Source organism: Panthera onca, chromosome E2 (assembly GCF_046562875.1).
Source record: "Panthera onca isolate mPanOnc1 chromosome E2, mPanOnc1 haplotype 2, whole genome shotgun sequence".
Taxonomy (NCBI): domain Eukaryota; kingdom Metazoa; phylum Chordata; class Mammalia; order Carnivora; family Felidae; genus Panthera; species Panthera onca.
The window spans coordinates 8,949,510-8,974,804 of NC_138353.1; the positions used below are offsets into that span (position 1 = coordinate 8,949,510).

The window sequence follows — 25,295 nt, forward strand, 5'->3', positions numbered from 1 at the left end:
CCCAAACAGACAGAGAGAAAGCTATTGACTAAAAGTTCAAAGTTTTAATCCGAATTTGGACAAGTGTTGGGAAAAATCAAACTTTGGCGATATACACTTCTCCTCGGGCCACCCTGGAGACCAGACCACGCCCCCACCGCGCCCTGAGTGGCTCCAGATCTCCGGGCGGTACCTCGAGGCCACGCCCTCACGTCCCGATTGGCTGCGGCGCTTGCGTGGGGCAGGTCAGAAGCTGGACTGCAGCAGAGTGACCCGCAGAGGCCACGCCCCCTCTTCTTGGGTCAGGGCGGGAGGGGCGGTCCCGGATTCCCACGTGGGCTCCCAAGAGGCGGGGCCTGCGCCACGCCCACTACCCCGGTGGGAGCACCCAGCCGAGCTGGAATTACTGGAATTAGCCACTGGAGACCTCGGAGGCGAGGTCACCTGGGGGGTGGGATCTGACGGAGGCGGTGGCGCGGGGGGAAGAGGGTCTCCTCGGGAGTCCAAATTTCCACCTGGATAGCACGGTTGGGGGGATGAGAATGGCAAACTCTGGGACACAGGAGTCCAGACCCCCAGGCCTTTCCTCTCAGACCCAGGAGTCCAGTCCCCACCCTCTCCCTCAGACCCACAGGTCTGGCCCCAACCCCCTCCTCCCCCAGACCCAGGAGTCCTGAAACCCTGTCCCCTCCTTCCTGGGATCTGGAACTTCGGAGCCCTCAAGGGCACTTTCCTCATCAAGACAAAGGATTTCCAGCAGCTCTCAGACCCCTCCCGACCTGCACCAAGGATTCCAGGCTCTGTCTGGCTCCCTCTTCCCTAAAACCCAGGAGTCCAAGATCCCCAGCCCCTCCTCACCTGTCATCATTCTGTGCCACTGCGACGCCTCAGTGGCCAGAGCTTGAGAGAGGCTGAGGACTCTCTCCCGGTGACCTTCGGATGTTGGCAAATAAGGGGTGGTGGTCCTCGGACTAGACCAAAAGAGATTTGCGGGGGCGTCTACAATTAGCCAGTACCACAGGGCCATGCATGTCCTCCCAGGAGTTGTAGTCCCTAGCACATATCTCTAAAGGACTTTAAACAGAGCTTGCATTATGGGATTTGTAGTCTATTCCCTGTTAAATTTCACCCGCTTTCCTAACAGAGAAAAGGAGTTTCATATCGATCCGGTTCTGCAGTTTGGGAAACTCCAGTTCTCACTGAGGATCCTGGCCTTTCTGGTGGCCCAGGAATTCAAGCATCTCTAAAAGCTTCTGCAGTCTGTATATCTTAGTACTCAAGAGACAGCAAGCAGCCTTTGGCAAATTGATTTTCTGCTTCCTGCCTCACTTTCCACTTCCTTACCTGCTCCAGGATCCAGAGCTTCTGAGCCATTTGGGGGCTCCTGAGTGTCCCTGGACAGGCTGCAAAGGAATCGGGGCATTAAAATTCCTCACCTGGAAGTCCTCATGGTCTGATTTTGAGGGTGAAATGAAGGGGGCTCAGAGAGGGAATGAAATTGCCCCAGAGACACTGACAATGTTTAACTTTACATGCACTCCTGGAAAACAGCAAGGGTTAAGAAAGTACCCCCCCCCCCAGCCATTTGCATGAGGGGAAATGGCTTACTGCAAAGCACCCTTCTCCATATGACCTACATAAGACCGACAAATGACCACCCTCTTGTTTACCTATGACAAGACAAGGCCAGAAACAGACCCTCCAAATTCACAATTTACGCCTCATAATGGAGTAGCTGAGCTGTTGGTCCCCTCTAACCCCCTCTCACTCCCCTGAGCTGTTGATGTCTGGCTGAGACGCCTTCTGATTACAAAGACAATCCCAGCTGTAAAATGACCCACCTAGGACTTGTCTAATTCCTCCTAGAAAAGTCTCACACACATCGTGCTGATCGTATCTTCAGCTCTGGAATGCTCTCCCCATTGCAACAGTATGAATATAATCATCTCCTTACTTGCTCACTTCCCTCCCCAACCCCCGCTCCCCCCCCCCCACCCCGGCTTTGATCACGCAGAGGAACTAAAAAAGAAAAGCTGGGCCCGCAGTCCAGACCTGTGACCCCCATTCTGAACGAAGAACAACACTGGTGAAGCGACACTGTCTCTGCCTCTCCTGCCGCACCCCCACCCCACTAGGGGAGCCATCACACGGGCACACAGATCAGGGGTGAGTCTGGAAACCCAGTTCTGGGTAAAGCGGGAGAGAAATGCCCATTTTACAGAGAAGGAAACTGAGCCTCAAACTTGAAGGAGAGGATCCGTTACCACCCCACCTTGCGCCCTCTGTTCTTCCCCTCACCCTTTGTTCTCTGTCAGGCTGGCGTCTGGCTGGGGACAGTGTTCTCCCCAGAGTGAGGTGCCGGGGGGAAGCAGGGCGAGGGAGAGGCCGTCCAAACTCCTGGTTTCTGCGTATTCTCTCCATCTGCTCTTGGGCACTCATCCGAGGCCGGGCGAGGGGGGCCTGGGGAGACGAGGAACGCTTGAGGCCCCAACCTTGGTGCTCCCCTTAATCTCTTCCCTGAACCTCTCTCGGCCTCCAGTCTTGCCCTCTCCCCTTAAGGTCCCCACCAGATTCAGGGCGATCTTTCTGCGCCGAGAGCAGACTTTGTCCTCCCGCGGCTCCGAGCACCCTCGGGATGTTTAAGGCCCGACCCGCCTCTCTGGCCTCAGTTCCATCAGCTGCCCTGTTTGAATCCAAACCCCCAGCCCGACAAGCACCCACACTTCCTGGACATATCCAGCTTCTCTGCATGAGTAGTCGAGATTCTGGGTTTTTTTGTTTTTGTTTTGTTTTGTTTTTTACTCTTTATTTATTTGTTGGTTTATTTATCTATTTATTATTTTTTTTAGTGTTTATTTATTTTTGAGAGAGAGAGAGAGAGAGAGAGAGACAGAGTCCAAGCTGGGGAGGGGCAGAGAGAGAGGGAGACACAGAATCCGAAGCAGGCTCCAGGCTCTGAGCTGTCAGCACAGGGCCCAACACGGGGTTCGAACTCATGGACCTCGAGATCATGACCTGAGCCGAAGTCGGATGCCTAACCGACTGAGCCACCCAGGTGCCCCAGTCTTTATTTTTGAGAGAGAGACACACACAGAGTGCAAGTAGGGGAGGAACAGAGAGAGAGGGAGACAGAATCCGAAGCAGGGTCCAGGCTCTGAGCCATCAGCACAGAGCCTGACGTGGGGCTTGAACTCACGAACCACAAGTTTACGACCTGAGCTGAAGTCAGATGCTTAACCAGCTGAGCCACCCAGGCGCCCCAAGAAACAACTCTTGAGTCAACTTAGACACAACAAAAGGAAGAATGAGATGTATTAAAAAAAAAAATTTTTTTTTAATGCTTATTTACTTTGAGAGAGAGAGTGAACAAGTTGGGGGAGGGCCAGAGAGACAGGAGAAAGAGAATCCCAAGTGGGTTCTGTGCTGTCAGTGCAGAGCCCAATGTGGGGCTCGATCCCATGAACCATGAGATCATGACCTGAGCCGAAACCTAGAGTCAGACGCTCAACCGACTGAACCACCCAGGCGCCCCAAGAAGGAGACGCGTTAACTAAATTGTCAAGAGGATCGACTTGGGTTGGCCTTTGAAAGGATTTGGGGAGCTCTCTCTGGCCATCAAAATCAGATGAACAACACACACAGGGAAAATGCCGCGTATAACTGGAGTCGGCCCCCACAAGCCAAGGAACCAGCAGAAGCTAGGACAGGGGCCTCAAACAGATCCTGGCACCTTCAGAGGGAACACGGCCCTGCTCACACCTTGATCATGGGCTTCTAGCCTGAAGAGCTTAAAACGCAAGAGGACAGGGGACCCTGGGTGGCTCAGCCGGTTAAGCGTCCGACTTCGGCTCAGGTCATGATCCCGCAGTCTGTGAGTTTGAGCCCCGCGTCGGGCTCTGTGCTGACAGTTCAGAGCCTGGAGTCTGCTTCGGATTCTGTGTCTCCCTCTCTCTCTCTGCCCCTCCCCCACTCATGCTCTGTCTCAAAAATAAATAAAATCATTAAAAAATAATAATTAAAAAAAAAAAACGCAAGAGGACAGAGCTAAATCAAAGGCGGGGGTGGGGTGGGGAAGAAAAGTGCGCTAAAAAGAAACCAGAAGTCTGGAGAGAACCCCAAGGGTGTGGCCAGACAACCCGTTTGCTAAGAGATTAGGCATGTGACATGGGGATCCAGGAAATCATCTCAGCAGGAACACTGCCAGCTTGAACCGGAGGGGACAGAGAGGGACTGAGATGCAGGAAGGCTGTCGGGACTTGTCAGCTGCTCCGGGCAGGAAACAGGCAGACGGGGCTCTCCTGCCGCAGACATGTGTCCTTAAGGAAAGGGGGCCGTGTGGACACAGATACATACAGGGAGCTAGCCACAGATAAGACACAACAAAGCTGTAGCTATAAGACCCCAAGCAGAGCTCTCTGACCCGGAGACATACCATCCGAGCTTCTGGGCCATGACCTCCAGGCAGTGACCTCTGGAGTGTCCCACGCTGTGAGGGACTTCTCCCACAGGAGATGTTCGTTGCTCTGAATTGGACCACCCTGCAGTTGGCGGATGGGGTTCTGGAGGCCAGAGTTCTGGGCTCCTGAGCGGCCCTGTACAGATGTATGTGTTGCTCACTGCCCAAGGGCTGAGCCCTCCACCGACCAAGTCATGCTCTGCCCTCCCAGAGGGGGTGCATGCCTGTCTCCGAACTCACAAAAAGGCATCCTGTAGGCTAGCAGAGATGCTGGCTTTAGGAACATTTGCACCAGCTGTTTCCCTAGTAAATTCCCCATTTGGTAAATTCTAACCTATTCTTGAAGGTCTCTCTACTTTCTGGGTAGAGAGTCTAGGCTCTGAGGCTGAGTCTGGGAGCTGCCGGCTGGTGTCCCCCAGAGCCCCTGAGCTATTGCCATTGTACCACGCACACGCCTCCCTCTCTTCTCATCGTGATCCCGTCTGAGGCTCCCCAAAGCCTGAGATGTGGCCTGATTCAGCTCAGCAATCACAGAGTCCAGCAAAACCCAGTACACAGGAGCCCAGGGCCCACAACAGCCCCGATGACTTGCATAATCTCAAACTTGAAGTTCGGAATTAATCAGCATATTCAAACCTGGATTCCTCACCTTCCTTCCACCATCTCCTGAATGGTAACTGCACTGCCCCAGAGGCCCAGGCCAAGGACCCAATCGTCACTCCCGACTCCTCATACCCTACCTGTAATGTGCCAAGAAATCTTACTGGCTCCACCTTCCAGATCAGTTCCAAAAATCTCCTATGCGCAATTCTACATCCCCCCTCCCTCCCCTGCCACTGCAAAAAAACAAAAAACAAAAAAACCCAAAAACCAAAAAACCAAAAAACCTAAAAACGGACACGTTTTCTTAAACTTGGTGCTAATATCCACCTGGTATTATGACGTACAGCATCGTCACCTGAGTCTCAGCACATCCTCTGTCATGCGGGGCCCTGCCATCCGTGGCTACTTTCTTGCTTTTTGTTACTTATGACTTTTGGTTTAAACTGATCTCCAAGATAAACGAAGGAGCCAAAGACAGCCCCGTGGGTTATGGTGAAAAGAAGCAACAGAAATATTGGTAACGGGCACCTGGGTGGCTCAGTTGGTCGAGCGACCGACGATTTTGGCTCAGATCATGATCTCACAGTTAGTGAGATTGAGCCCGGTGTCAGACTCTGTCCTGGGTGTGGAGCCCGCTTGGGATTCTCTCTCTCTCTCTCTCTCTCTCTCTCTCTCTCCCTCTCTCTGTCCCTCCCCCGCTCGCGCTCCTGCTCTCTCTCTCTCAAAATAAATGGATAAACTTACAAAGAAAAGAAAAGTAAAGAAAAAAAGAAATATCTGTGACTTCTAAGAGCTCAGAAGAAAAATCCAAGCACAGATGTAGGGCTCCGCGAATGTTTCAAATGGCCCTGCAGGGGGCGCCCTGGCTGGTGAATTCAGTCCAAAGACCGGGTAACTCTGATCTCAAGATGGTGAGTTCGAGCCCCCACGTTGGGGGTGGAGAAAAAGACGAAATAAGGGCTCAGTTCTCAGGGAGCAAGAATCCCCAGCCCCTTCAAGCGCTCGTCCAGCCGGACCAAGAATCAAATTCACACCAGACAGATTAAGCGGAGAAATCCAAATGTGACAGCGGACGCACGGGGAGTCCGCACGGACGTGGAGATTCCAGAGGCTGTCAGGCAAAATGAGGTATGCATATCATTCCGAACCAAGGACAAGGGGGTAGGGGCCTGGGACTCTAGAGGGAAGGGACGCACTTCACAGAGAGACGAGAAGGGGAGGAGATATTTGGTAATGAGATGGTTGTCCTGCCATACAGATGGGCCACTCAGATCAAATTTATCTCAGCCAATAACCCTTATTCTGGGAAAGAGCTCCGGTTTCGATTTTTCTATGTAGTTAAGGGAGGCACCAATGTTTCTCTTGGGCCCCCAGGGTCTCGATTGCCTTTAGCTCAGAATAATCTTCATGCTAAAGTGGCCCATCTTGGGGAGGCCTGCCCTCAGCCCCTACACAGTTCATTGCTGACCTTCAACAGTGTGGATTTATTAAGTGACCAAGAGATCCCAACCGATTTGCTCAATTAAAATGAGACACCCCAGGGGCGCCTGGGTGGCTCAGTCGGTTAAGCCGCCGACTTCGGCTCAGGTCAGGATCTCGCGGTCCGTGAGTTCAAGCCCCCCCGTCGGGCTCTGTGCTGACAGCTCAGAGCCTGGAGCCTGTTTCAGATTCTGTGTCTCCCTCTCTCTGACCCTCCTCCGTTCATGCTCTGTCTCTCTGTCTCAAAAATAAATAAACGTTAAAAAAAAATTTTTTTTTTTAATAAAATAAAATAAAAATAAAATGAGACACCCCAGGGGCGCCTGGGAGGCTCAGTCGGTTAAGTGGCCAACTTCAGCTCAGGTCATGATCTTGTGGTTTGTAGGTTCAAGCCCCGCGTCGGGGCTCGGTGCCGACAGCTCAGAGCCTGGAGCCTGCTTTGGATTTTGTGTCTCCCTCTCTCTCTGCTCCTCCCCCACTCATACTCTGTCTCTCTCTCTCTCAAAAATAAATAAACGTTTGGGGCCCCTAGGCGGCTTAGTCGGTTAAGTGACAGACTTTGGCTTAGGTCATGATCTCGCGGTTTGTGAGTTCGAGCCCCCATGTCGGGCTCTGCGCTGACGGCTCAGAGCCTGGAGCCTGCTTCGGAGTCTGTGTCTCCCTCTCTCTCTGCCCCTCCCCCGCTCATGCTCTGTCTCTCTCTCCCTCTCTGTCAAAAATAAATAAAACATTAAAAAAATTTGAAAAAAAAGTGCCTGGTATTTATAATCAATTTTTAAAAATTTTTTCAATGTTTATTCTTTTTTGAGAGAGAGAGACAGAACGGGAGCCCGGGAGGGGCAGAGAGAGAGGGAGACACAGAATGTGAAGCAGGCTCCAGGCTCCGAGCTGTCGGCACAGAGCCCGACGCGGGGCTCGAACCCACGGACTGTGAGATGAGGACCTGAGCTGAAGCCGGATGCTCAACCGACTGAGCCACCCAGGGGCCCCTATAATCAATTTCTATTCCACGGAACTCAATCGATCATTCGGTTGTTCGTTGCTATATTTTTAAAAACTTGACATTTAAATTCAGACGTTATTTATAAACCAAATCCCGTTTAAGTATGAACATTCATACATTTTGCTAGAGAAATGTAACGTGTTTGATTAAGGGTGGCGCTGTGGGGGGATATTATAGAATATACAGCATACGCATCGTATTACCAGCCTGGAGTCTGCAAATGTTTGCATTTTGAATTACATCTGGGTCCCGGCCTCAGCGCTCGCCCTGCGGCTTGTTCCCCGCACGGCCGTCAGAGGGCGCCGGTTCCCGCTTCGGGCAGCTCAGAACCCTCCAGGGCTCCGGGCTCACCTAGGGCCACAGGACCACGCATGCGCGATCCACGCCCTTGCCCCATCTCTCCTGCCCTCTCCCCCTCTCCCCCGTCGCTGGCTTCCTCGGTTCCAGACACGCTGACTTTCTACCTGCTTCTGCAACACCGCAGGCCCAGTCCTGCCCCAGAGCCTCTGCAAAGGCTGTTCCCCTTGCCTGTAACGCTTTTCCACCAGATATCCCCAAGCCTCGCTCCCTCACCTCCTTCAGGCGGCTGCACAAGCGTCACCCTAGACCAAGCCATTTACAATTGCACCCCTTCTGCCGGCATTCTAGACCTTCTCATCGTGTTCTGCTTTTACCTCTTTAGCCCTTATAACGTATAAAATAATGTACAGTAAATTATAATCTGCCTCTTCCCACTAGAATGTCAGACTCCTGAGGGAAGGATTTTTTTTTTCCTCGTTCTGTTCACGTGTGTGCCCTCAGCGCCTGAACAGCTCTGTGCAATAGAACTTTCTGCGATGGTGGCAATGTTTTGTATCTGCCCTGTCCAACAGGGCAGCCTCTGGCCAAGTGTGGCTCCTAAGAATTTGAAACGCAGTGAGGGCAAGTGAATTTTTTCATTTTACTTCATTTCAGTGCATTTTTTAAAAGATTTTATTTTTAAGTAATCGCTACACCCACCATGGGGCTCGACCTCACAACCCCGAGATCAAGAGTCACACGCTCTACTGCCTGAGCCAGCTGAGCCAGCCCCTCGTTCTAATTCATTGATTTCTTTTAAGTGTTTACTTATTTATTTTTGAGAGACAGAGGAGGAGGAGGGGCAGAGAGAGAAGGAGAGAGAATCCCAAGCAGGCTCCGTGCGGTCAATGCAAAGCCTGATGCAGGGCTGGAACTCACACACCGTGAGATCATGACCTGGGCCGAAATCAAGAGTCGGATGCTTAACAGAGTTCAGCCACCCAGGTGCCCCAAATTATAATTCATTTAGGCTTAAATAATCACATGTGGCGACTGGCTACCTTATTGGACAGCCAAAGGGATATTTAATAAATATTTGTTGAATGAATGAATGAATGAATGAATGAGATACTACATCTAGGCACTATTTTCAACCTAATGGGCATTCACTTAGTTTGAATATGCAAATCAGCTCTAGGCCGTAGGTACTCCTATTAGCTCCGTTTTGCAGAGGAGAACATAGAGGCAGAGAGGTTTAATAAGTGACCCAAAGTCACACAGCTTGGAAGCAGCAGAGACAGAATTCAATCCCAACGCTCAACCAATCTCTCTCTCTGCTCTGGGGTGTGGCCCTAGAACTCCTTTCTCGAAGCTGTCTCCCCAGAGTGGGGGGTGGTCAGACTAAAGGGTTACAAGATGGACCCGAGGAGGCTGGATGGGCTGCCTACCTTGGTTCCCGGCGGTGGGGAAACAGGACGACGACTCTCAGGGCTGGAGGCCCGGGAGACCCTTGGAGATCCAAGACCTGGGAGGACAGAACGGGACTTGGTGAGGACAGGAAATGCCAAGCAAGTCCCCACCCGGGCCAGGACACTCACCTGAGCGAGGGCTGGGGAGGTCTCTGTCACCCCCGGGCGGCCGCCCCCAGTCAGACTCAGGGGACCTGGATGAGCTCAGTTCCAAGGACTCAGGCAGGCTCTGGCGTGGTCGGGAGAGGAGAAGAATGCTTATCATTGTCATTTTTCAGGCACTCGGCCATCAAGACACAGCATGAGTAGGAGTTAAGACTGAAAACCAGGAGCCAGACGTCCTAGTTTCACATCTCAGCTCTGCCACCTAGGAGCTGTGCAACCTTCTTCAAGTTACTTTACCTCTCTGGGCCATATTTCACCTTTGAATCCATGTCTGAAGATTGAATCCATGCATGTAAGGCACTTAGAACAGTGCCTGGCACATAGCAAGGCATTTTAAGTGCAAGGTTTTATAATGATTATGCATCTGGCGCTGTGATAAGCACTTTATTTGCATTATCTCATTGAATCCCCTCCTGTAAGGTGGCAATTATTATCCCTATTTAACATAAGGGGAGGGGTGCTTGGGTGGCTCAGTAGGTTAAGGGTCTGACTTGGGCTCAGGTCATGATCTCACGGTTCATGAGTTCGAGCCCCATGTAGGGCTCTCTGCTGATCAGCACAGTATCCTAGATACTTCCAGAGCCTAGGATACTTGCCTGGGGTTGGTTAGCTGAGAGAAAGAAAGGGAGAGAGAAAAAGGGGGAGTGGGTGATGAGTTGGGCCAGGGCAGATGGGACAGGGAGCTGCGGGTGGGGAGAGAGGCTTGTGCGTCTCACCTCCCTCTCTGAGGACTCCTCGCCTTGGAGTGCAGGGGATGGGGAGTCAGGTTCAGCGTTGGGGGGTGGTTTCTGGGGGCCCCCCAGACCTGCCAGCGTGTCTTCCACCATCCATAGTTGCTGCTGAGCAGATGCTCTGTCCTGGGGGGGGAGGAGAGAAATCCGGTACTCAAAAGGTGGGAAAATGCCAGGAGGGTTAAAGATGGGTCTGAAATCAGCGAGGCTGTATTTATGGAGTCATAAACGCATGATGTATGCATGTGAAGGCTCTTTGTGGATATCCATTTCCATACAGATATCCCTTTGACCCATCACAATTTATCACAAACACTGGCTTTTCTTTCTTTCTTTTTTTTTTTTTTTTTTAACTTTTTAATGTTTATTTATTTTTGAGAGAGAGAGTGGGAGAGAACAGGGCAATGGGCGGGGACAGAGATTTCTGCCCAAAGTGAGGTTACTCGGATAATTTTATCCTACTCTTTTAAAAAAAAATTTTTTTTTAATGTTTATTTTTGAGAAAGAGAGAAAGAGGGCAACCAGGGGAGGGGCAGAGAGAGAAAGAGGCAGAATCTGAAGCAAGTGCCAGGCTCTGAAATGTCAGCACAGAGCCCGACGCAGGGCTTGCACTCATGAACTGTGAGTTCATGACCTGAGCCGAAGTCAGACGCTTAAGCAACTCAGCCACCCAGGCGCCCCAACACTGTCTTTTCTATACTGCTCTGCAGTTATCTCCATTATAAGTTTGAGAGCATATAAATATATGTGAATCTGCTCTTGAATATCCTATTCTATCCCTTTTGTCTATTTGTCTAAACTTGCGACATTAGTACACTGTCTTATTAACTGTAGCTTTGCAGACAGACATGACATTCACTTGCCTTAGTCCTCCAGCTTTGTTTTTGGAGGTTGCCTTGGCTACACTTAGTCTTTTGCCCTGATGGATACGATTTAGAGTCATTTTGTCAATCTCTACACAGAAACCTCCCAGATTTGTACTGGGATTGTAAATCCCCACTGGGGAAATCAATCTGGAGAGACTACATCTTTATATTATGGTATCTTTCCTATCCATGAACATGGTATATCTCTCCATTTATATAAGTCTTCTTTAATTTCTCTCAGTGATGTTTTATGGCGTGCCGAATAGATGCCTTGCATATCTTTCATTAGATTTCATCCTGGATATTTCACTTGTTTATGTCAATTACAAACACTATTGTTTATAAATATTCTCTATTCATTTGGTACTAACATACAGGAAGACCACTGATTTATGCGTATTATCCTTGCATTCAGTGACCTTGATGAATTTGTTTATTCTACTAGATTATCCAGAGATTATTTTGGATTTTCTACATATATACAATCATGTCATCTATAAATAAAAATAGGTTTACTTCTTTTTCTCTGCTCCTCATACCTTTATTTGCTAGACTTGAGATGAAGGCTTTTCTCCTTTTTACAAAAATACATGGACTGATTTTCAAGTGTTAAAGTAACCTTGAATTCCTGTAATAAACCTAATTTGGTTCTTTGCATATACTGCTGGTGCCAAGTGATTTTTAACACCAGTGGGGAGGGGGATTAGCAGTGAGAGTGGATTTTAGGAAGAAGGGGGAGGGGTTTAACATGCAGAGAGCAGCTCTTAAATCTGAGTCTGCATTTAATACTAGAAGTCAACGTTTTAAACTAAAGATATGTGATCTAGAAACTTGATTATTAGGTTTATTTTTTAATTTTTTTTTAACATTTATTTATTTTTGAGACAGAGAGAGACAGAGCATGAACGGGGGAGGGGCCGAAAGAGAGGGAGACACAGAATCAGAAGCAGGCTTCCAGGCTCTGAGCCATCAGCCCAGAGCCTGACGCGGGGCTCGAACTCACGGACCGCGAGATCGTGACCTGAGCCGAAGTCGGACGCTCAACCGACTGAGCCACCCAGGCGCCCCATTGATTATTAGGTTTAGAATGAAGAAGTAGGGTAGGGGGTGAGCCTGGCTGGCTCAGTTGGAGGAGCATGTGACTCTTGATCTCAGGGTTGTGAGTTCAAGCCCCATGTTGGATGTAGCGATTACTTAAAAATAAAATCTTTAGGGGCACCTGGGTGGCTCAGTCAGTTAAGCATCTGACTCTTCATTTCAGCTCAAGTCGTGATCTCATGGTTCGTGAGATCCAGCCCCAAGTGGGGCTTTGCACTAACAGTTCGGAGCCTGCTTGGGATTCTCTCCCTCCCTCTCTCTGTCCTTCCCCTGCTCGTGCTCTCTGTCTCTCTCAAAATAAATAAACATTTAAAAAAATAGGGCGCCTGGGGGGCTCAGTCGGGTGAGCCTCCGACTTCAGCTCAGGTCATGATCTCACGATTCGTGGGTTCAAGCTCTGCATCATGCTCTGTGCTGGCAGCTCAGAGTCTGGAGCCTGCTTCCGGATTCTGTGTCTCCCTCTCTCTCTGCCCTTCCCCCCCCTCTCTCAAAAATAAATAAATATTAAAAAAAAAAAAAAAAAAAAAAAAGGAGTGAAGCTTGAACCAAGTGATTGGATTTGGAACTAGAAATTCCGGAGGATAAATGAAACAGCAAAAGTCAGGACACAGGATGTGGCAGGGCTGAGGGGTGAAATTTTGAACCAGAGGACAGGGCTTCAAAGTTAGAGGAGAGATTTAGAACCAGAAGAGAGAGTGATTCCAAACAGGTGTGTCTTAAAACGAAGGGCAAGGTCTTAACTACAATAAACGTTCAAAATGTAAGGAAAGGATGTAAGGGGAGGAGTTTGAAACGAAGCGGGAGGGGCTTAAATGCCAAAAGGGTTTCAGTGGCGGACAAGGAGCCGAGGCTGGAGTGTGGGGTCTTGGGGCTGGGGTATGTATACCTGGGGGGAACCAAGATGCAGCAGGTACTCCAGAGTCTCTCTCAAGCTGCCCAGTTCCTGTTCCAGGCTGTTGTATGTGTCCCAAACCCGCTCTCGCTCCTCGGGTGCCCAAAACAGGGAAACACAGGGTTAGTACGCCCACCCACCAGATCTTTCCCCACCCCATTTTTTCCCAGCCCGAGGAGGAGGAAGGAAGGCCTGGTCTCCAGTGCCCGGATTGGGGGGGGGGGGGGGGGGGGGGGGGGAGGACACATATGGACTACAATTCCCAAGAGCCCCTTTGCTCAGACTACTAGGATTCCCCAGAGTCTATAAGGAACCTGCCATTCCAATGAGCTGCTAGTGTAGACAAATAACAGGTTTCCCTAAATTCTCTGATTACCTCTGAACTCCCCTAGGGTGGAAGAGTCTACAGATCTAATAAATTCTTGGGACAGTCAAGACAGAGAGAGACCCCCAGGGTCTCTAAGCACCCCCAAGGAAGAATCATTATCATCACAGCTAATATTTATTAGGTGCTTACCATGTACTAGGCACTGCACTTAGCTCTCATTTATTGAATTCTTGTGAGGTAGGTATTATTAATGTCCCCATTTTACAGATAACAATAATCATAGCTAACGTTTAAATATTTCTTACCATCTACCAGGTACCTAACTTTTAAATATTCACAAATATATGATATATACATGATATATATAGAAAATATATTACATAATATATAAGTGTTAAATAATCACTCATTTATATATGTATATTATAGATTATATATATTTAAATATGTATATATTTAAGAAATTTTTACAATGACTGTGTGTACTAAATACTATTTTTATCATTTCAAGTTCATCGAAGAGGCATCTGAGGGGGCAACTGGGTGGCTCAGCCGGTTGACCGTCTGACTCTTGATTTCGGTTCGGGTCATGATCTCACTGTTTGTGAAAGGGAGCCCCGGGTCAGGCTGTGCACTGGCTGTCGAACCTGCTTAAGATTCTGTCTCTCCTTCTCTGTCTACTCGTCTTCTCTCTCTCTCAAAAAGAGAGAGAGAGAGAGAGAGAGAGGCATCTAAGGCCGAGAGGGATCAAGTAACTTTTCTAAGGTCACACAGCAGGAGCTGAGATTCAAAACCAGGAAGCCCATGTCAAATTCACCCTCTCAAACCACTGAATTAAGTCTGCTGTTTGTTGGCTGTTTGCCCCTCACTCTCTAAGACCGTCAAGATGACTGGTTTAAAACCCGGAAAGAGGGGAATGCTCAAGAACCACCTTCCCATAAGCCTCTGCCGGCAGGTCCCCTTCACTGACAACTTGTAGCGTCCTCAGGCCTCCTGGGAGGGCATGCTCCTTCCTAGACGCTCACCTGAGTCAGGTGACAGAGAGTGGCCCTCACACTGACCAGTCGGTCCTGCAGGAGGCGCTGGCGCCCCCAGGCCCTCCCTGGAGCCGTGGCCTCCCTGGTTGTTTGGCTCAGCTGCTGCCTGGTCAACTCCAAGGCTGCTTCTAGCTTCTCCTGCACCGAGACGGAAGGTGGTTCAACTTCTGAATCCACGTACAGCCCCAGGGAGAGAGAGACGGTGTCCTCCCAAATCCTGGGGCGCGCCGGGGCTCAGGAAGGGAAAGACGGGTGGAGAGGCCAAGAGTCCTTCCCCGTTTCGGAGCCTCATACCTTCTCCTCTTGCCTCTGGTCTATCTCCTCCTGTAGCCTCCTCAGGAGCCGGTCCTGCCCACACAACTTGGTCAACAGAGTCTGGAAAGAGGAGGACAGGAGCTATTTATGGACCAGATCTGGCTCTTCCCCTGTCCTCCCTGCGGCCACGGCCACCACCACCGCCACCATCTAAAGCATTCTCTTCCCGCCTCTGAGAACTCGGCAGGGGTTGGGCCAGGGAGGACTTACATCTGTCTCCAAGCTTTGGTGAAAAGCTGAGTCTAGGGGGGGACCCGGCTGAGGAGAAAGAGAAAAGCCAGGGGTCACATGGACAGACAGGTCTTTATTGTAGCCCAGTGCTGAATCAAGCCCCGTTTCTACTGACAGACACCTTTCTCCTTATTAGCTTTGTTCCAAGCTTTAGCAAACCTCAGTAGGCCAACCGCCAGATTCTTGGCTTTAGGGAGATCCAATGAGCTCTGTTACCAAACAGCTATAGCCATGTTATGACTCGGGGAGAAAATTCAGACATTCCTTTTTTATTTTTTTTTTATTTAAAAACTTTTTTTTTTTTTTATGTTTATTTACTTTTGAGAGAGAGAGACAGAGAGAGACAGAGCACGAGCAGGGAAGGGGCAGAGAGACAGAGGGAGACACAGAATCCGAGGCAGGCTCCAGGCTCCGAGCCATCAGCACAGAGCCCGATGCGGGGCTGGAACTCACGGACCGTGAGATCATGACCTGAGCCGAAGTCGGACACTCGACCGACGGAGCCACCCAGGTGCCACACAGACATTTCTTTTACAAGAGAAAATACAATAAGGATGCTCACTACTACTGTTACAGTTTCACACACTAGTAGAGATCTTGACCGATGCTATTAGAAAAGAAAAAGAAAACAATACGAAGTGTAAGGATAGGAAAGGGAAAAGTAAAACCACTATTATTTACAGATGATATGCTCACCTACCCAGAGAAACCAACAAAATCAAAGAGTGATCAGAATAAGAGAATTCAGGAGTGCCTGGCTGGCTCAATCAGTGGAGCATGTGACTCTTGATCTTGGGGTTTGTGAGTTCAAGCCCCATGATGGGTGTAGACATTACTTAAAATAAATAAATAAATAAATAAAAATAAAATAAGAGAATTCAGAAAGGATCCCAGAGGAAAGATGAAGTTCCAAACATCAATCATATATCTCTATACCATCCATAGCTAGAAAACAGAATTAAAAAAAAAAAAGGTGGTGGGGGGGGCACCCGGGTGGCTCAGTTGGTTAAGCGTCCAACTTCAGCTCAGGTCATGATCTCACGTTGGGCTCTGTGCTGCCAGTTCAGAGCCTGAAGCCCGCTTTGCATTCTGTGTCTCCCTTTCTCTCTGCCCCTCCCCCCCTCATGCTCTGTCTCTCTATCAAAAAATGAATAAACGTTAAAAAGAAAAAAAAAAGATACCATTCAAATAGCTATAAAAACTATCAGGAATTTAGGGATTACCTTAACTAAGAGCACACAAGATCCCTGCGGAAAAAACTTAAAACTCAAATATATACCCGGAAGATGATATGAATGAATGGAGAGATATTCTATATGCATGCCACCCAGTTTGCAACAGTCTTAGGAAGCTAACAGAAGAGTCTGCCAAGGGACCTGGAAATACCCAGTCTTCTCTAGGCACCCAAGTCCGGGAGATGACATTCTCCACAGCAAAGAAAGCAAGGAAGGGGGCTCTGGCAGATTCAAGGTGCTCCAGGACACCTACCAATAAAACCATGGAAGCCCGGGTCCCGGGAGCTCTCGGGGGTAGCTGGAGATACGTGGAGCCAGAGGGGGCCTGGGAGGAATATCGAAACAGAGATGGTTAGAAATTGGCATGTTTTAGTAACAAATATTAGAGTGGATGTGTCCAGAATTGATGTGACTCAGGAGACTCACTGAGGTTCAGAACTGAGCCCCACAACTGTCTCAACTACCTGTCCTCCAGCTATGTGCCACCGTGGGGACACATAGGATGATACTAATAGGACAAGCCTGGCAAAACAGCCCCAGGGACCAAAGGAAGTTGTAATCTACTCTCACTCTCACGTCTTTGGTGAACTGTAGATATTCTGGGCTACAATCCCACGATGCTCAGAGAAAAATAGCAAGTGAACATCTTGGAAAGAAACTGGAGACACGAGACAGGTGTAATCCACACTACTTCTCCCAGCATGGTCTTGGAGGACAGTATTTTGGACTACAATCCCCATAATACTTAAGGGGTAATGGCCAGAGACCAGCCCGAAAAGACAGCCCTGAGGACTGATGGGAGATGAAGTTCACTTTCCCCCTCACATCTGAACCCAGCTGTGATTATGCTGAACCACAATCCCCATGATGCTCAAGGGGCCATGGCCCGCAGACCAGCCTGGAAAGACAGCCCGTAGCCATATGGGAAATGTAGTCCCCCTCCCCATTACCTCTCTGCTGACCTGTGTTCTGGCCTCCTGGCTCCAGTGCTGGGGACTCCTGGGGGGTCTTCCTCCCCCAGCCTCAGAGGAAGGTCCTCTCCGGGGAGTGGGGGGCCTAGAGAGTGTCTGGCGCTGGGGGCCCCAATCCAGGGCAGGCCGGACATCGATGCGACTCAGAGGGGTATGGGGTCTGGCAAGAGGTGCTATGTCACCCGAGGTCGGAGGGGGTCTGCGCGCAGGAGCAGAACGGGGCCGGGGGAGGCTCAGAGGGGATGGAGGGCGAGAGAGGGGTGTGAACAGGCTGTTGGGAAGAGAGAATAGGGGAACTAGGTCAACTAGAGCCCCTTCACCCCACTACCCACCCAGTCACCCTCATGTGTGCGTCTCCTTCCAAAGTGTCTGACGGTCTCTCTGGAGTAGAACTCCCCTCTATTAGCCAGAGCATGAATATTTTCCCCCTTTGTGGCATCTCCTCTTTAGGACTTGCCCCCCATAAGAACTCCGGCAACTCCCACCTACTCAAGAAAGAAAGCTCTAAGCCTTACCGGGAAGCAGTCCCAGTCCCTGCCCTCCTCTTAGGCCACGCCCCCAACTTTTTTCTTTTTTTTTTTTTTTTCTTTTCTTCCCCCCGCCCCCCCCCCCCTTCTTCTTCCCCTCCGATGCTCGGCCCTGTAAAACCTTCTTGTCCCAGACTCCGTCAACTCACTCGGGGCTCCTAGTCCTCCGGATCCGAGGTCCAGACTGGAGGTCGGCTGTGGGGCTGGGAGTGAGCAGCCCAGGTCGTCCGCGACCTCTGGACAGCCGAGCCACCTCCGGTGATTCTAAGCTGTGCCTCTCTTCCCCTCTGCTCCGGGGGCCCACCTCCGGGGGGCCACCGGGGCCGCCAGGGCCCTCTCCTGGCTGGGGAAGTGCAGGTGACCTGGGTCGCCCGCTAACAAGTGGGTACAGAAAAAGACAACACTCCTTTGTGCCTCATAACAACCCTTATTCCCGCTTCACGGATGAGCACACACGGGAACATACACAGAATAAAGCGAAGGTGGTGCAGTATAAATCATTGTTCAGATTTTGCAGATGGGAAAAATGAGGCCCAGAGCGTGGCAGTGACTAGTGGGGGGGGGGGGGGAGGGGGGAGTGTAACAAGGTCCATCTGGGTCTCTGGACCCAATGTCCCAGACTATGAGTCTCCAGCCTGAAACTTGGGTCAGGCTGGGGCAGTGACGGTCTTTCTATATTTGACATTCTTTAAGTGGCAGCCTTAGGGATGGAGACTTCCGAGGGAGCCAACCAGGGAGGGTGGAATATTGATGGGCGGGGGCTGGACAAAGTGGTGGGTGGGGCCTAGAAGAGAAAGACTTTGCTGATTGGAGGAGATGAATCTCCCTGGGGGTGGGACTTGAAGGGCGGAGTCTCCTGAGCTACAAGACAAGTGATTGGACATTGACGAGGCAGCGCCTAAAGGGGAGGGGCTGGGGATTAGGGGGACCCAGATTGGACGTCAGGGCCACGGCCAGGACCTATACTCACTAATCGTCCCCCTCTGCGCGAGAGGCCCGGCCCAGCGCCCTCAGCCAGCCCCGCAGGTCCTCCAACGTGTCAGCGGCCAGAACATAGGTCCTCATGCCTGGGTGCTCAGCCTGCGGGGAAAGACAGTTGGGGACGTGGACGCCCGCGACTTCTAGAAAGGAGGATGCCACGGACCCTGGTCAAGACTTTTTATCTCCAATAATGGATGCCCCAATGACTGCCCCCATTGCCTAGTGCCTTAGTGACCCCAGGGACGGACTCACGGTGAAGGTGAAGCGCCGCCCTCGGGGGGCTCCTGGCCCATCTGGCCTGATACTGTAGCTTGGCAGCAGGACGCTGCCCAGGACGCTCTCCTCGCGGCTGTCTGCAAAAGAGGGGCTGGGCTCAGGGATCACACAGGGATCTGGAGGCCAAGAGGCCAGAGGAAAGGGAGGCGGTGGGGGGTGGGGGGCCCGTCCACCCCACGCAGGCCAGGGCACTGACCCTTGTAATAGAAGAGGCAATGGCCAGAGAGGACGAACCAGCGGCGTTTCCAGAGGCGCAGCCCGGAGCTGTCCTGGGGAAACAGAGCAGGAGGGGAGGCCTCAAGAGATGGGAAGTAGGGAGAGGAAATGTGGGAACGGAGACAGTGACACCTGGAGACGGGGACCCATAGAGAGAGCGCAACAGAAACGCGTTTGATGCAATGGATTGAGTTGGAGAGCTGGAAGCCAGAGCGTCGTGGTGGAGCGACCATAGATTCTGGACAGTCAGACCCGAGTTTGGTTCCTAGCTCCACCCCTCTCAAACTATGCCATCAGACTAGTCATTTCCTGGCCAGGCCACTTGTGTCTTCTCATCTGTCAACTGGGGATTGAGAAGTTCCTGGAAGGCTGGAACGAGATACTATACAACACGTGGGCAGGCACTTTACATACCACGACTCGGTCTGATTACGCTGGAGTCTGAGGCACAGAGAGGCCAGGGAGGTGGCTTGAGCCACAACCCTAATCCTGTATCTCCCCATCTCCTCTGCCAGAACTACTCTCTCTCCAACCTCCTGCCCCTCTTCTTTTCTTCCATCTGTTCCTGCAGAAGCCAGCATGATCCTTTGAAATTAGAAGCCAGATTGGGGGAGTCCCCTGCCCAAAACAGAGCTTACAGTCACACCTAGAATAAATCTTACCCTCTCTCTCTCTCTCTTTTTAATGTAGGCTTCACACCCAGTGCACAGCCCGACTTGGTGCTTGAACTCACAACCCTGAGATCAAGACTTGAGCTGAGATCAAGAGCCGGACGCTTGGGGCGCCTGGGTGGCTCAGTCGGTTAAGCGTCCGGCTCCTGGTTTCGGCTCAGGTCACGATCTCACGGTTCGTGAGTTCGAGCCCTGCATCGGGCTCTGCGCTGACAGTACGGAGCCTGCTTGGGATTCTCTCTCTCCCTCTCTCTCTGCCCTTCCCCCGCTCACGCACTCTCCCTCTCTCAATAAGTAAGTAAATGAATAAATAAAATTACCTAAAAAAATACATTTAAATAAAAGAGTCGCTTAACTGACTGAACCACCTAAACGCCCCTCCTTACTCTCTTTTACAGGCTGGCAGGGAATCTCTCACACTTGGTCCTGCATCAGAATCACCAGGAGGGCTTGTTACATTACAGCTTCCTGGGTCCCATCCCCACAGTTCCTGAGTCAGTAGATCTAGGGTGGGTGGGAGCTGACCGTGCCATTTCCAGCAAGTTCCCTGATGATGCTGAGGATACTGGCCAGGGACCACTTTGAGAACCACTGCCCTGCCACTCCTTCTGTCTCAACCCTTGGCTGGCTCCAAACACCAATCTTTGGCCTGCTGCAGGGCCTTTGGCTTTCAGATTCCTTCGGCCCCCAGATCTTAACACGATCGGCCTCATTCATGTCACGATGTGATGAAGTGATTCATGTCACTTAGGCCTCAACTCAAATGTCATCTCAGAGACGCCTTCCCTGACCAAGAGTCAAATGGTACTCTGCCACTTTTATTTATTTTTAAGTTTTTAAATGTTTATTTTTTGAGAGAGAGAGAGAGACAGAGAGAGAGACAGAGACGCAGAGCACAAGTGGCGGAGGAGCAGAGAGGGAGACAGAATCTGAAGCAGGCTCCAGGCTCTGAGCTGTCAGCACAGAGCCGACGTGGGGCTCGAACTCACACACCGCGAGATCATGACCCAAGATGAAGTCAGTGCTTAACCGACTGAGCCACCCAGGGCCCTGGTTTTTATTTATTTTAGAGAGAGAGAGAGAGAGAGAGAGACCGAGACCTGGGGAGGGGCAGAGAGGGGGGGTACAGAGGATCCGAAGCAGGCTTTGTACTGACACCAGAGAGCCCGATGCAGGGCTCCAACTCACGAACTGTGAGATCAGGACCTGAGCCTAAGCTGAAGGCTTAACAGACTGAGCCACCCAGGCGCCCCCCCCCTGTCACTTTTCAGTACATCCTCCTGTGTTACTTCTTCAAAGCAATTCCTACAATCTGAAACAAGCTAATGTATTATCCGTCTCTGCCCTGCCCCATCCTGAATATACTATAGATACTTGTTTGTCTTATCTGGGCTTGGCACCTTGTAAATATTCAGGAAGTGGTTGCTGAATGAATGGGTGCATAGAACAATGACAGAAAAAGGGGGGAAGGATTGTTAGAACAAAACGAGGGGTGGGGTGCATGGGTGGCTCAGTCTTCAGCTCAGGTCATGATTCCACAGTTCACGAGTTCAAGCCCCTCATCGGGCTCGCTGCTGTCAGTACAGAGCCCGCTTTGGATCCTCTGTCCCCCTCTCCCTCTGCCTCTCCCCCATTTGTGCTCTCTCTCTCAAAACTAAATAAATATCTATTTTTTAATAAAAGAAAAACAAAACACATTTGGAGACTTGGAAGAAGAGAAACAGGGGACAGCCAGGGGGACAGCCTCTAGCATCACTCGGTGTCCTTTCCCTTCACCCGCTCACCCCACCTGCTTATGAAGCCAGCCTCGGATGTGCACCGGGAGGTTGGGGTCCCTTCTGAGTGCATTGCCTCTCTTCCCGAAGGCGTGCACTTTGCTTACTGCCCGGGTAGGCTTCTGAGGAGAGAAGGAGGACAGATGTGAATGGGGCCTTGGATGGGCTTGGGGGAGGCAGTGCATTGGGAGTCAGGCAACCCAAGACCCAACTTCAGCCGCCCTTAGAAGCCACCCAAGGAGGGGACTGCATTCTGAGATCAGAATTGGATGTGTGCGTTCCAGAGCTAACAGACACTTTTAATGGGTGGACGGAGCTGTTTGGGGGAAAGGAAGAGACTACTGGCTGATGAGGAAGGAATTTGGGGATGAAGGGTCTAACTGAGCCAGAGATGTAGTGGAGTCTTTGGGATCTGAATCGGAGATCTTGCCTGGGAGGTCCCCATAATCAAGAAAGATCTCCATGCAGAGTCCCTGGTGATGGGTCAGCTGAATGGAAGGATGTTTCAGTGCCAGGGAGTGACATCCCTGAGCAACCATGACCAGAGACAGACGGTTCCAAATCCCTCCCTCCCAATAGGAGAGGAGCCCCTTCTCCTGTCCACCCAGGCATCTCCGGCATCCATAGCCAGGGTCCCCCAGGATGCCCTGCCCTGGGGATGGCACCAAGTTGGGATTGAATCTCTAGATTCTGAGCTTGGTAAAGTCTAAATGAGTGAAGACAATGGCAGAGGACAAGGAAATGAGTGTCACTGAACTTGGGGCTGGGGCGATGACTTGGGAGGCAACTATCTCAGCCCTCTTGAGAAAGGTCTTTTCCTTCTCGGGTTTCAGAACTGGGTAGATTGGATGCCTGGAGCTGGGACAGGGAGTTTTCAGTCTCAGTCAAGGGTAGTCATCGCCTGAATTCCTGGGGAGAGCCTCATGGCTGGGGAGTAGCCTTAACTTAGCAACCAAGTCAAGCGAGATTGTTACTCTGGCTTTGAATTGGGAAAACAGGAGGGGTGGAGACAGCTGGGAGCGTCTCTAAATTCCTAGCTGGGGCTAGTGGGCAACTGGGGACCTTACTAGGTGTGGCAGATCCCATCGCTAAGGATCCTGGCTCCTAACAACAGAATCCCTTGAGTTGGCACGGAACCAGGGCTGGGGAAAAAGAGGATGGGGCAGCCCAGAGCCCCGCCTACCTCCCCGGCCCTTCCAAGAAGCTCAAACCTTGGTGCTCAGGCTGCCCAGGGAGGAGATGGTGGAGACGCTGCTGGCCAGGCTGAGGCTGCTCCGGGGTCTGCCCTCCTCCATCAAGGGCTTGGGGAGAGAAAGAAAGGGGCTGTGTGCGTGTCTCTGCAGCTGACCCGGCTGGGGACAGAGACGGGGTCAGGGGCTCGCAGGTCGGAGGAGGCTGAGGAGAAAGAGCCTGTTGTCTGGGGACTGGGGGGCTGGGGGAGGCCCTGGCCCGGGACTGCATACCAAGAGCGATGCCAAGAGAGGTGGGCGGCATTGGCAGCTGCGGGGAGGGGGGCAGCTGTCTGCCGCCCAAGACAGGGAATAGGGGCTCCTTTATTCTTGCCCCCTGCACTCTCGCCAGGAATTTGACCCTCTCTGTGCTTAGGGAGCCCCATTCCCTGCCTCTTCGCGGCTGCCCCCAGGTACCTGTCTCCAGCCCTCCCACACGCACCCCTAGGCCATCCCTGCCAAGCCCTGACGCCAGGAATGCACGCCCAGGCAGTCCCTCCCAGGCCAGCCAGGGAACTTACCAGCTCTGGGGTCCCAAGGATGGGGGTAAGAGCGCCGTGCGGGCGCTGGGGCACCCAGCTGCAGTCTCCCTCCTTTTCTGGCTCTTGGGTGCTGCCTCTCAGACCTGTCTGCCTTCTCACCTGCTCACTCGCACACTTCTTGCTTTGCGTCACTTCTGGTCCCTCTTGCCTTTTTTGAGGCTCCTAACACCTTGTCTCTGGCCCCAGCTTGTCTGTCTCTAATCTGTCTCTTCCAGTCTCTCTGGCTCATTCTCTCCCCTGCCCGCACCCCCTCTCCCCCCCCTCCCCCAGCACTTTCTCTTCCAGTCTTTCTGTTTCTGTTCCAGATCTTTTCTTCTCTGACTCTGAGTCTCTTTTCCTTAGATCTCCATCTCGTTCTCTCCCCCTCTCTCTCCCTCACACTCAAGCTCTTCCTCTTTCTCTTTCTCTCTCTCTCCCCGTCCCCACCGCCGCTGTTTCCTTCTCTCCCTCAGATTCCCCTTCTTTCTTCCTCCCTCTCCGTTTCTCTTTCCTCTCTGCTGGTCCGCCAGCCGCCCACGCTGCTGTCTCCCCTTCCAATCCCGGCTGACCCCGCCCCCCCCCCCCCCCCCCCCCCGCCAGCCTGACCCCTGGCTCGGCTGCCCCCACCGCTAAGGGGAGGGGCTGCCCCCCCCCACCCCGCCCCTGACTCCTGGGTCCCTGCTGGGCCGGATTCCTAACAGTTTGGAGAGGAGGAGTTGTGGCCTAGACTCCAGGGCCTGGGTCATTCATTGGCACCCTGAAGGGAGCTGGGATCCTGGAACTAGAGGGGGCTCAGACTTCTGGGTACCTGAAAAGGTGTGAGCCTGGAGTCGGGACTCCGGAGTTGTTCATGGAGCCGGGGATCCCGGAAGTGTGTTTTTGAGTGGACGGGTCCAGGTTTTCCAGGGAGGAGGGAGTGACCCTGGATTCTTGGGTAGTGGCTAGGGCAGGGTCAAGCGGCCAAGGTCAAACATCTACCCCAGATCCAGGTGAGAATTGTGTTCTAGACTGAGGATGCCCCCCTCGGGAGGGAGGCATGGTTCCTCGGCAGATTTGGAGGAGCAAAATTCTGGACCAGGTAGGGGGGAGGGGCCAAGGAACTGGGACGGTGTCCCTGGGCCTGGAACTTGTGGCAGGAGACCCCATTCCCATGAGGTTCAGTTGATGGTACCCAGCCAGAATTTCAGTCTGTGTATGAGCTTTTGTATGAGTTTTAAGTGGGTGAAATCCAGGTGTGGAGCCTTGTGCTTGAGACCAGGAAGGAGTCTGAATTTGGGGGTTAGAATCTACTCACCAGGGGCGCTTGGGTGGCTCAGTCGGCTAAGCCTCGGACTCTTGATTTCAGCCCAGGTCCGTGATCTCATGGTTCGTGGGTTCGAGCCCTGCTTGGGGCACCTCGATATTGGAATTCTCTCCTCTCTCTGCCACTCCCTCTGCTCCCAGGTGCACTCTCTCTCAAAGTAAATAAACTTTTAAAAAACTGAAGAAAAAAAAAAAAAAAAAAAAGAATCCACTCACTAGATATTTGTTGAGTACCTACTCTGTGCCAGGCACTGAGGAAAAAAAGCAGTGAGCAAAGTCAAATGCCTGACTTCAGGGTGCTTACATGCTTGTTTTCATTCACAATCAAGTCTAGGCTCTGCCATGACCGTTTTGGGCAAGCGACTCCGTTCCCCAGCCTCAGTTTCTCATTTGTGAAATGGAACCGATGCTCTCCCTCACCGGGAAGGAAACGGACCGGCTGCGAAGGTGGAAGACTCTAGACTGGGGCCTGCTGGTTAAATTGGGAAGGGGTGGGAAGGCGTCTTGCCACCCTAGCAGGAGTTGGGAGAGCGGCCCGGCTGCTGACACCGTCGCCGCGTTTGATTGACAGCTCGCCTGTTTCGGGGCGTGGTCACGCTGGGAAACGTCCCCGTGTCGTCACAGAACCCGGAATCTCCGCGAGAATTCCAACTTTCCTTT

At 51.7% G+C, this 25,295-nt stretch overlaps 1 protein-coding gene across 7 annotated transcripts; it reads right to left on the reverse strand.

Annotated features, from left to right (window-relative positions):
- Positions 1-22: 22 nt before the first annotated feature.
- PLEKHA4 (pleckstrin homology domain containing A4) lies at positions 23-25,205 on the reverse strand. 7 transcript variants are annotated; one of them, XM_078439553.2, is made up of 21 exons: positions 24,940-25,205; positions 24,628-24,813; positions 22,795-22,884; positions 21,598-21,705; positions 19,118-19,190; positions 18,898-18,998; positions 18,635-18,744; positions 17,814-18,038; positions 17,117-17,408; positions 16,420-16,491; positions 14,911-14,958; positions 14,680-14,760; positions 14,374-14,523; positions 13,015-13,113; positions 10,150-10,290; positions 9,398-9,497; positions 9,248-9,324; positions 2,278-2,439; positions 1,324-1,382; positions 838-950; positions 23-494 (listed from the first exon to the last, which is right to left on the reverse strand). In XM_078439553.2, exons 3-21 carry the CDS (start codon positions 22,876-22,878, stop codon positions 226-228), a joined length of 2,364 nt encoding a protein of 787 aa, XP_078295679.2. In that variant the 5' UTR covers positions 22,879-22,884; positions 24,628-24,813; positions 24,940-25,205; the 3' UTR covers positions 23-225. The 7 variants fall into 7 exon arrangements, with proteins under 7 accessions (XP_078295679.2, XP_078295680.2, XP_078295678.2 ...); XM_078439554.2 differs by lacking the exons at positions 24,628-24,813; positions 24,940-25,205 and adding an exon at positions 23,334-23,904 and having other exon boundaries at positions 17,129-17,408; XM_078439552.2 differs by lacking the exons at positions 24,628-24,813; positions 24,940-25,205 and adding an exon at positions 23,334-23,904.
- Positions 25,206-25,295: the final 90 nt, after the last annotated feature.